At 35.7% G+C, this 11,764-nt stretch overlaps 2 protein-coding genes across 2 annotated transcripts; one reads left to right on the forward strand and one right to left on the reverse strand.

Moving 5' to 3' along the window:
- Positions 1-46: 46 nt before the first annotated feature.
- On the reverse strand, positions 47-7,816 carry LOC149475056 (spermine oxidase-like). Its single transcript, XM_089713893.1, has 8 exons — positions 7,642-7,816; positions 7,080-7,289; positions 6,534-6,750; positions 4,000-4,101; positions 3,290-3,366; positions 2,815-3,085; positions 1,439-1,539; positions 47-304 (listed from the first exon to the last, which is right to left on the reverse strand). Exons 1-8 carry the CDS (start codon positions 7,809-7,811, stop codon positions 67-69), a joined length of 1,386 nt encoding a protein of 461 aa, XP_089570019.1. The 5' UTR covers positions 7,812-7,816; the 3' UTR covers positions 47-66.
- On the forward strand, positions 4,527-6,151 carry LOC149475057 (uncharacterized). Its single transcript, XM_089713927.1, has 3 exons — positions 4,527-4,575; positions 4,611-5,123; positions 5,373-6,151. The coding sequence occupies exons 2-3, from the start codon at positions 4,750-4,752 to the stop codon at positions 5,674-5,676; spliced, it is 678 nt and encodes a 225-aa protein (XP_089570053.1). The 5' UTR covers positions 4,527-4,575; positions 4,611-4,749; the 3' UTR covers positions 5,677-6,151.
- Positions 7,817-11,764: the final 3,948 nt, after the last annotated feature.

Consider the following 11,764-nt stretch of genomic DNA (forward strand, 5'->3'; position numbering starts at 1 on the left):
ATTTTCATTTTCATTACATGGGCTGATGATGGACAAATAAAAAACATTTTCATACAAAACATTTATTCACATTTTACTACTCGGTAATAATCTCATTGCTTCCCTATACCCAGTGTCACTCGCTCCAGCTACCGTAGAAAAATGTATAGGGTCTGTCGCTTCTCCCGCGAACAAAACTCTTGGTGTTCCGGATGAGTCCAGCAATGGGGCTCCTAAGGTCTCTCGTGCGTGAGGATAGCTTGGAGTGTTTAAATTATCGAAGGTATAGCTACCCCGTGTGTACGGATTACTATACCATTTTGACCTGTACAATAATAAGTAGTTCAAGTATGTCATTTTGTACTGTATCAATATTTTATGTTGTAGTAATTAGTACATTTTTTAATGGTGCATAAAATTATGAAATAAATACGAGATACAAACGAGTGACAAACAGAAAAAATAATATTCTCATTTGACCTGGTATCGACAACAGAAATAAAAAAAGCTTGAGAAGTGTTATGGTCTTATGAGATACCGATGGAACGAAGTTTCTAAAATAACTCTAGATTTCTATGCGAGAGTGAGAGAGAGACAGACAGATAAACACGCGAACGCCGCACGGCTTTAAATGATAGAAAAAGTGTCGCACTGTGGTCGCACTTAATTCCGTCCAGCCCCCTTTCGCAACGCGCGATAAGGAACTTCGTTCCAATAAGTTTTTCTATCTATATTCTAATATTCTAATATATCTAATATATCTAATATATATATATTATAAAGGCGAAAGTTTGTATGGATGTATGGATGTATGGATGTATGGATGTTTGTTACTCTTTCACGTAAAAACTACTGAACCGATTACAATGAAATTTAGCACACATATAGAGGGTAACTTGGATTAACACATAGGATAGTTTTTATCCCGGAAATCCCACGGGAACGGGAACTATGCGGGTTTTCCTTTGCAAACGCGGGCGAAGCCGCGGGCGGAAATCTAGTGTTTTCATAAATTTAAGCTAGAATTATAGAAATACGCTTTGCTTTTGGTCCGCACGTGCAAGGTGGTGCAAGTTTATAATATTAGGCCGCGTTTCCATCTGCAAGAAAATTTCCGCGAAAATATCCGACAGTCTGTCTGACAGCAACTTGCAAGTCTACTTGCAGGTGAAACCGCGGAATTAGACTTGCAAGCTACTGCCAGACAGACTGTCGGACTTTTCTTGCGGAAGTTTTCTTGCAGATGGACAGGCGGCATTAGTAAATATTGTCAAAGGTCGATATTTTTTACTTGTAATAGACACTTTTCATAGAGGTAATCACGATAGTGTACGAGCCTAATTAATAATGGTGGTAAAAATTGACGATCATTTGTTGGGCCAACACGGTCCATCGTGAAGAGGGCCCGTTAGAAAAAAAAAGAATATGCATAAAGGGATGATGATGATGATTTACTTACCTGAGCATTCCCGTTGGTTCTGGTATATTATACTTCTTGCCCATAAATTTTCGAAGTAACTCCATACATTTTCTTTTCACGACCTCATCTGGTAATGTTTCCTGTATGGGAAATTATTTTAAGTTAAATTTGTATAATATTCTTTATATATAAAAGTACTTGTCACTTTGTTTGTCCGCGATGGAATCCAAAACTTTTGAACCGATTTTAAATTTGATTTGCACCCCGGGTGCAGTTTGATCTAACTTGAAAGATAGGATAGGTTACATTTCAGTTTATAGTCGCAAAATTATTTTATTGTAAACTAGATTTCCGCCCGCGGCTTCGCCCGCGTTTTCATAGGAAAACCCGCATAGTTCCTGTTCCCGTGGGATTTCCGGGATAAAACCTATCCTATGTGTTAATCCATTATCCAAGTTACCCTCTATATGTGTGCTAAATTTCATTGTAATCGGTTCAGTAGTTTTTACGTGAAAGAGTAACAAATATCCATACATCCATACTTACAATATTTAGTTTCTTGTTTAAAGAACTGCTTTTTCATAAATATTCAATGTGGAAAAACTTCAAGAAGGAGTTAATTTTAGTAAGATAATTTTGTCAAAAACCCAATGTATATATGTAATAAATCAAAATATGTAAGTACCTACATAGAAAAAACGCATTTTCGTACGACATCTATACTTCTATACTAATATTATAAAGAGGAAAGATTTGTAATTATGGTACGGTATGGTATTCACGCATAAACTACTGGACCGATTTTTATGAAATTTGGCACAGATAATCTTTAGACCCTGAGAAAGAACATAGGCTACCTTTTATTGCGAAATATGTACCACGGGCGAAGCCGGGGCGGACCGCTAGCATTACCATAAACAAGTAACAACTAGACTCATATTTGCCATTAGAAGGTCGCGTCGTAGAAAATGTATCAGTGGATTTGTGTACAACATTCATTCAAATTAAGACCTTATTTCGTAGCAGGAATGTTCAAAATCAATTGTATACTAGAAACTGTGACTAGAAAGAAATGCAGACAGAATTTTGCTTAATAATTTATGAGCCTGATCGTGAGCATAGTAAGTATAATATGTATTCTATGTGCTGAGTACGCTAGTCGTTTAATGCCAAATCAGAATACATATTACATATATACTGTGGTAGAAGCGGCTATACGCATAAAAAAACGTTCCGTTTGAAGTCATATAATTTAGCTTGGTTGCGTTTGGTCAGTCACGTTGAACTTTGCTAACTCTTTTCGGCTATGGTTTAAATATATATTCTATCTTTGTCTAGAGCCGTTTGCTTTAACTGTTTATATGTTATATATTATGTATTCAGATTGCCAATAAAAACTTACATTACATACTGACCATTTTGCTCTCATCCCCACTAGTCCATAGAGTTAACGTATTATCTGAACCCATGGGGTTGCTAGCTCCGATAATTCTAGTTATCCAATAATCTTGCTTAGACACTTTTGCTATGTCCTCTAACCTCCATAGGAAGCTGAAGAACAGTAATTTCTTGTCACTCCATGGTTTGTCTAATCTCAAAACGATTTTATCCATGACGCCCATAGACATTTTATCTATGACTGTCTTTTTCTCTATTGGCAACGCGGGTTCAAACAATTTTTCATGTCTGGAATCACCAAATTTATATCAATGATTCGATATGTGATTCGATATGAGTCAACATTAAGTTTAAACCACGTTTAAACATTATCTAGTAAAATAAACCGTTACGATGTGGTTAAAATCTACGAACTAGCATTTACCTTTACATGAACTATTAAAATTAATACTAATAAATAACCCTATAAACGAATGAATGAATAATACTCACCGTTCCTTTAAAACACCCAACGACACGGTGACGATAACATGTCGTGCGGTGTAACTCTGCCCCCCTTCACACTCTATTATAGTCCTTTCCACCTAAGATGATTTCTGTGACACATCGATTTTTGACACGTGTAGAGATGTCGGTTACTGAAATCGTATCAATTGTTTCCGATAATCGATAATATTCTATATGGAAATGAAATCGATTTGAATAAAGTACCAAAATGAGTTTTTTCGGCATTTCGCCAACAATTAACTAAGGAAACTGAGCAAACAACAGCAACAAAAAGTCAACAATAACAATTAGTAACAATAACAGAATACCACGTAAAGTATCAATATAAAAATGCAACTTGTATACAAGACTGACGCACTCGTACAGACGATTGACTCGATTGACAAACGATCACAAGATGGGCGCCGATTATATGATTTTCCAACTCTATGATTTTTCAACGATCCATTTCATGTACACGAATTGCGTAGGTATTATATTTTTGTGTTATTTTATTTTATTTTTCATTATATTAAACTAAACAATACTGTTTTTGATTTATAAGCTTAAGATGTTTCATTTTTATATTTTTGGTAATAATGCCGCCATAAAATAAAAATATTATGCACTAAAATTATTTTGACTTTTTAAACATAAAATTCGTAATTCGGAACACTATGAAGTGTCACAGGAATCATCATAGGTGAAAAGGACTATAAAACATTGCCTGTGCTATTACGTGGCCATATAATCCTTTTTACGGGCGAATTTAGTTTAATGTCTAGGTTTGGCAACCCTGGTCCGTTGTTGTATGTGTTCTGAATTATTGCAATAATTATTAATTTGGAGTTCTATCATCTATGTAGTACCTATTAGAAATAAGTCAACCGTTATAGGTAGTGTGCGATGCACAATGAACATACATAATAGTGGCAGAGAAGGTACGCGGAGGCAAGCCAGAAAAAGTCACTGTGATCAAAATTATATCTGTACTAGCTTTTGCACGCGGCTTCGCTCGCGTAAGAAGTATTATTTGAGTCACCTTTCAGCCACCTTTGAGTTTATATAATTTGGATAGATTATCGGTGATTTTGTGTATTTTTAATTTATAAAACCTACTAAATTAAGGTGGTCGATCAATCGATTTTAGAGATTCTACCAATTTCTACCGATTTTTGGCATATATTCTACTGATTTTCTAGAATTAGTTCTGGCAGCACTGAGTCGAGATGTCAATTGTCATTTGTCACTCCGTTCACTGTTCAGTTTTCCAGCATGCTCTGTGTTTTCCAGTTTTTCATCTCTGACTAATATATAGTAATCTGTGGTTTTTCAGCTCTTTGACCATTACCTATCCTATACCTAACCTATTTAAAGTTATTACCTTACATAAATTGGCTCGACTATAATTTACCAAAAGTTTAAACAATTAAAACTTTGGTTCGAAGTTCGAAAAGAAGCCCAAAATGGATGAAGACAGTGCAGTGGGAATAATTTGTTTCGTTTGCCTGCAGAGTGATGCACCGATCATTAAATTTAAAGAAGAGACCTTGCAGAAGTGCAAATACTCCTTGGCAGTTCGTGTGACGAATGAGTTAAAAGATAAGGACAAAACTTTGCCTACGGAAATTACGGACACATCAATCGGGTACCACAGCACGTGCTACCGTAGTTTTAATGCCATCGGCAAGAAATATAAAGATATTTACAAAGATGCCAACGCCTTCATAGGGAATGAAAATGCACCTGGAAATATACCAGAATCAGAGGCAGGAACAAGCACAACGCAAGTGCAATCACATTGCTCTTCCCAACAAATACCTTCACCAACCTTTGTAGAGTGAGTCTTCCGTAGTTAATTTTTTTATTATTTATTTTCGTATTTATTTTCAAGTCAATTTCGCAAATTTCTAAAGAAATACCCTTTTTTTATTTCTTACAACAATAATTTGTTAGCAAAACATCAAACCCTAATTTGTGGCTTTGTTTTATTAGGATGCATCGAATGCATCAAAATTTTTCACCTCATAATAAATAAGCTATGTTGTAGTAAATAAATTGATATTGATTATTTTCATATCTTTCTCAGCATCAAATTAGCTGCAGAAGATGGGGACTCAGATACAAAGTCGGATACAGCTGAAGCATGCATATTTTGTAGTAAGAAATATAAATGTCACAAGCATAGTAAAATCAAACTGAGCAGCACTACAAACTACACAACAATGAACGCTACTAAAGAGTATGCTACAAAGATCAACGACATTGAGTTATTGATGAAAATCCGCAACAAAATAACCAAATGCCAACCTATCACGTATCATAGGCTATGCAAAGTCTTATATCAAAGTCGTGCTGAAAAATTGCTGAACAACAAATACGGAGTGGAATAAAAATCGTGACATGCATGCATCCATAAAGTACATAACTCTCGGCATAACATTGAAATCTCTGACAGGTAGCAAAAAGTGTTATCACTTAATAACTTGAAGGCACAAGGAAGCAGATATCAAAATAATATATCACACACACTGTGCCACATAGATTGTTAAGCCAATTGTGTATCTAAATGGATTTTGGCACAGGTAAGCACTTAGTAGTATGTTCATCTCGTGTTCAAAACAGTTTTCATGGGATATTCAAGTTAATATCTTGTATTGACAATGTTATGAATTATTTCGAGGGAATACGGCGAGATTTATAAATATGAGCAAAATCCACGATGTATTGGGTAATAAAATATATTGTGCTTTGTCGGGCCTTAATGTGTTAACGGGCTGAGATATACACCTAATTTTTATCGAAAAGGAAAGAAAAGATCGCCTAAAATCAGAAATGTATCAGGACACTTTGAACATGTTTGAGGAGAAGTTATATAAAAATGAATATAAAAATGAATCGCAAAATGTGTTGGTAAGCGCATAAGTCGAGAACGGCTGAACCGATTTCGATAATTCTTTTTTCATTATATTCCTTGAAGTACGAGGATAGTTTTTACGTAGAGAAAACGTAAATATGTACCACGGGCGAAGCCGGGGCGGACCGCTAGTAATATTATAAAGCTGAAGAGTGTGTTTGAACTACTGGTCCGATTTGAAAAAAATAGCCCATTTATCGCTATAGGCAGTAGGCTATATATTATACATATATAGCCTATAGACCAACAGGAGCGGAGCCACGCGGGTGAAACCGCGGGGCGCAGCTAGTGATTAAATATTTTTTTCAAATATGTATGTGTTTGTTTACTCACCAAAGCTAGTTCAAAAAAGGTTTTATACCCATATCTATGCCAGCTGATGTGTTGTGGTCCAGGGTAGTCTTTATAAGCCGACTTTGCACTGACCTCAGTCCAATCATTGGAACCTTGGTGATTATTAACAATGAGGTTCATAAATATTAAAAACTCCTTTAAAAATGTTTCATTGTTTTTCAATTCGGGATATTTGATTTTAATGTGTTCCTTTAATCTGAAAGATATATTATAAAAAAAATTAGATTTTGTTACATGACTGCTTTGGCGCCAACTCGGCTTACCAAAGTTCCCACATCATATTATTTTTCTACATTTATAATTTTTTTAATTAGACAAGATCGTCATCTATGAAATTCGACTATGAATTAAGTACATAAATATATAGTAATATATTTTATAACTTCCCACACAATTTTTTCTACTTAGTGTTGCCAATTAAAAATAATACGATGTATCATAGAGCAAAATTTTTCGTATACATATTTTATAAATTTTTATACCTATTTTCATATCTACATCATAACTACTTCAAAAAATACTAACTTGCCAGTAATTAATTCACCAACAGACAATGGTTTCTCCGACCCTTTGACAGCTTGCTCATAACAGAACGTTACTAGTTCGGAAATCAACGTATTATTGCCCAAACTCCCATCTGATCTGTACACATCGAACTCCAATTGCTGGTCTAGTAATGGTATTTTATTGTGTATGGCCAATTGGTATATGCGATTGTTTTCTGTACCCTCTATCCTGGAAAATAATTGATGTTCTATTATTTTATAGGCTAGTGATTGGTAGGCCTAATTGAACCATATTCATTATGCATTAATTACGCATAAGATAGTCGATTTTATTTGTGTTTCTAATTTTCGAGGGGAGGAGTCACTTCTTAATACTCATATGGAATATGATAGTGTATTATTTGAGCGTACTTCCAGTTTACTTCTGAAATGTATTTAATACTAATTATAATATATCAATAGTACTTATTAGTACAATTGTCGTCTAACAATAATAAAAAAAATTAAAATGTAACTTTAAAACGTCTATCCGATCAAAATACCCCCTATTTCTTTTTTATTTCAAAGCTGGCAACACTCACCATTCAGCCCCCTCCTCTACTAGTCCATCGCCAAACGGCACAGTCTTCACTCTACCCCCTATTCTGTCCATTGCCTCAAGGCCCAGCACTCGCTTGCCGGCCCGCGCGAGTGTAGACGCAGCCGTCACCCCGGCGGAGCCGAGACCGACGATAATCGTATCGTATGGCATGGCATGACTGAAATGATGATTATAATTTACTAGCTTATCGCCCGCGGCTTCGCCCGCTTTGTCTAAAACCTAATAAATTATATATATACTAAAACCTTCCTCTTGAATCACTCTATCTATTAAAAAAAACCGCATCAAAATCCGTTGCGTAGTTTTAAAGATTTAAGCATGCAAAGAGACATAGGGACAGAGAAAGCGACTTTGTTTTATACTATGTAGTGACTAGAATTCCGTCCTCAGCTTCGTCCGATCAAAGAAAAACCCGCATAGTTCCCGTTCCTGTAGCCGTATCACAGAATATATAATAGTACTACGTACAGAAGGTTCACTCCCTAACAAAAGTCAACTTTAGGCATAAATGATAGCTAGCTGCATAGCTATAATAGCTCAGGGTTGAAAGTGAAACCCCTTTTCTTATTCTGGGTCTTCAGCTACATACCAAATTTCATTGTAATCAGTTTAGTAGTTTTTACGTGAAAGAATAACAAACATCCATCTATCCTCACCAACTTTCGCGTTTATAATATTAGTAAGTAACTAGGCTGTAGGATTTTTAAATATTAAATTACATGATGATTGAAAATAATTGATTAACTATTACGAAAACCGTGTCAACCAATAATTTTTTATATTATATTTATTACACTTAAAAAGTCGCACATACAGGGGAATTTCGCTAGCGAAGCGTGAAAATTCACAACACAATTATTTTTCAATGTTAACCTGAAATAAAGCTCGTAACCTGAATTTTGTTGTAATTTTTTCTTGCTATATAGTTTACTAGTTGTTGCCCGCAGCTTCTCCTGCCTGTAAAGATATTTGAGATGATCCTTTTCAGGGTCTAAACTTCAACCATATTTTGTTGGGTCAACGCTGCCCATTGTGAAGGGGGCCCATAAAACCAAATCACAACGTATGAACTTATATACTAATCCTTATAAACTAAACTAACAAGTTTTAAAAACATACCCAAAGTTGGCCAGCGCCATAACGGCCAGCATTCGAATTGACATCCACACTTGCATCCACATCACGACTGATTTCACACGAGACAACTCATATATGTGTAAAGTTCAGAGTTATATATCCTTTATTCGTTCAATTAAATGTCGTCATTCAATTAACGCACTAGTCATTCAATCAAATAGATAACTGCGACATATCACACTATAATAATCTACAGCATCCAGTTTGTTTTTATTGAAAAAACCTTCATTGAGTTGTTATTACATTTTGGCCATGTTTAACTGAGATGATTAAATGAAATTGAAATAGAAACCAGTTGGTATAGCATGCAAATCATAGGTATCTGATACCACATTATACAGATACAACCAGTAGGTAAACTTCATACAACATGTTCGAAGTGGCTCACGCACACAAGCGTGTTTATGAGAATCGTATGGGCACAGAATACATAATAGTAGCTAAACGCTACAGAACGGACACTCTCCGCCTCCCGCCAAAATTAAACTTACCTCACCCCCGCGCGATCAGACATGAAATGGGCCATATTTTTCTGCAAGGACGATACGCAACGAAGATTGACAACATTAATCAAATTGACTTAAAGTAATTTTATTATTTTGGATTTGTGATTATCGTTTTTCGTAGAAAATGGTTAGATATTGTGCTGTTTACGGATGTATTTCATCAGAAAAACGCGAATTTTTTTTTACGCTAGTCACAAATGTGCCAACCATAAAGCGTTAACACACACATTTGCAGTCTCTACAGTGACTGTCAAAACGATCATTTTGTATGGAGTGACCGGGGTGTGGTATGGGTAAGCACAATTGACAGATACAATAACATTTTCGTAAACACGCTTGATTGTGTGCGTGAGCCATTTCGAACGTGTTTGTATGAAGTTTCCCTACTGGTTGTATGTGTATATTGTGCTAATACTATCTTGTGTTTGATTTTACGCAAATTTATTGCATTAGACGAGCTATCCGTGTTCGCTGCAAAGTGTGCGAATCGTTGAGTTAATAATAAATCGTGTTTCAAATCAAAAGTCTTTAATTTATTTATTACTAGCTTTCCACCCGCGGCTTTGCCCGCGTTTTCAAAGAAAAACCCGCAGAGTTCCCGTTCCTGTGGGATTTCCTGGATAAAACCTATCCTATGTGTTAATCCAAGTTATCCTTTATATTATGTTTGCTAAAATTCGTTGTAATCGTTTCAGTTGTATGTTTACAAATCAGCATATAGAAATAATAGTTAATTGAAAAGTTACATTGAGAGTTGTTTCTCAGAGGATGCAATTTTCTACCAAATATTATATTATTATCTGTAGTTTCTACTAATCCCCTTGAATTAAAATTTAAATCAAAGTTTATGGGCCGCCGCGGCCAGTATTAAAAAAAATTATACTAAGTACCTATGTAATTAAATTATAAAATTTTAAAATGTCGCAGCGGCCATGTTAAAAAAAAAATGTATGCGTGTACTAGAGTACACACGTAAGAAGTGAAACTTTTTTATGACCTTAAAAGTCCCCCCGCGCGCTTGCAAGGGTTAAACGCATTCGAACAGCTGTTACGTTAAAAAATAAAATCTGTGAATATGTCGTTCAAAACTTTGGAAAATGTTATTCGAGAGTTGAATAAGACTGTGTTACATCTGCAAGATAAAGTAACTTCACTAGAAACGCTTATTCTAGAACAGAATTCGATTATAAAAGAATTTGTTGAAAGCAAAGAAATGCGAGATCCGACGGTACATTTGAGTTCACCAAATAAAAAGTGTGATGATGAAGAGGGTAACTCTAAGCTGCGGCCACTTCGCGATGCTCGTCTTCGTGCGCTTACGACTATCAACGTCGCGAAGCCCAAAGTGCGAGGAGGGAAGAAGACATTGCCGCTCGCATCTCCGTCCCCACCGAGCGGCACTGACGGCGTGATCACCCCTACTACGTGTGCTACGCAAGTCACGCAGAACTCGCAAGACGCGTTCGTGGATGCCGATGGTTCGGACGACCGCAACGGAGTCGGGGCTACAACGGAATGGGTCGACGTGAGGCGGCGTCGAGTTCGACGTGAGGCGAGAAACGTAGCTCGTGGTATAGCCGCGCCCGGTTCGACTTCATTGGAGGCGTCCGAACGTAAAAGTTACTTGCATATCTATTATTTAAAAAAAGGTACTACAGTCGAACAAATTATAAAACATTTGTTATGTATTTGCCCGAATGATAAATGTTTGGTGGAACAATTGAATTCGCGTGGTGACTATGCATCCTTTAAGTTGACAGTTCCCACAAAAAATTTGGACACTTATATGTCGCCTATTCATTGGGCGGAGGATGTGCACATTAAGCCATGGCGTAGTGGATTTCGCAACCGTAAAACGACACAAAACCCCTAAATTAAAAAATATCTGTATGTTTTATCAAAACGTGCGAGGTTTGCGTACAAAATTAGATGTATGTAAGAATTCTATATTATGTGAACAATATGACGTTTATGCTTTAACTGAAACATTTTTAAATAGTAGTGTCTGTGACTCAGAGTTGTTTCCTAACGATTATGTTGTATTGCGTAAAGATCGGTGTAATGATTCAGGTTGGGGTGGTGTATTGTTAGCTATTAGAAATTGTTATGATATAAAAAATATCTGTGTTAAAAATTACATAAGTAGTTGTACTGATTGTCTCGAAATTACAGTAGCCTCGGTAAAACGTAATGGCATTAAAATATTGTTATGTGTGTTGTATATACCACCTGGTTCTAAGGATGACATATATTATAATATTTTTAAAGTATTAGAAGAATTAAGTACACGTTTCTCATCATATAAAATTGTAATATTTGGCGATTTTAACTTAAATTCAGCATCAAAAAATGTTATTTATAAATATAATAATATGGTTTCCTTTAGTAAGTTTCATCAGTTTAATACTATTACGAATAAGATGGGTGGAATTCTTGACCTTGTATTAAGTAATGCCCGTA

The sequence above is a fragment of the Colias philodice genome, chromosome 31 (genome assembly GCF_061535455.1).
Source record: "Colias philodice isolate Cphi_HAF_F1 chromosome 31, ilColPhil1 Martin Lab GWU primary, whole genome shotgun sequence".
Lineage (NCBI taxonomy): Eukaryota > Metazoa > Arthropoda > Insecta > Lepidoptera > Pieridae > Colias > Colias philodice.

What these genes read in the sequence shown, in the direction of transcription:
- LOC149475056 (XM_089713893.1), bottom strand. Translation starts at nt 7,811, where the DNA reads ATGCCATACGATACGATTATCGTCGGTCTCGGCTCCGCCGGGGTGACG. An exon ending in GTAGAGGAGGGGGCTGAATG is followed by an intron (nt 7,290 to 7,641) that starts GTGAGTGTTGCC and finishes ATTATTTTCCAG; the next exon opens with GATAGAGGGTACAGAAAACA. An exon ending in CCTTTTTTGAACTAGCTTTG is followed by an intron (nt 4,102 to 6,533) that starts GTGAGTAAACAA and finishes GCAATAATTCAG; the next exon opens with AACACATACAACAACGGACC.
- LOC149475057 (XM_089713927.1), top strand. Translation starts at nt 4,750, where the DNA reads ATGGATGAAGACAGTGCAGTGGGAATAATTTGTTTCGTTTGCCTGCAG. An exon ending in CCTTCACCAACCTTTGTAGA is followed by an intron (nt 5,124 to 5,372) that starts GTGAGTCTTCCG and finishes TATCTTTCTCAG; the next exon opens with CATCAAATTAGCTGCAGAAG.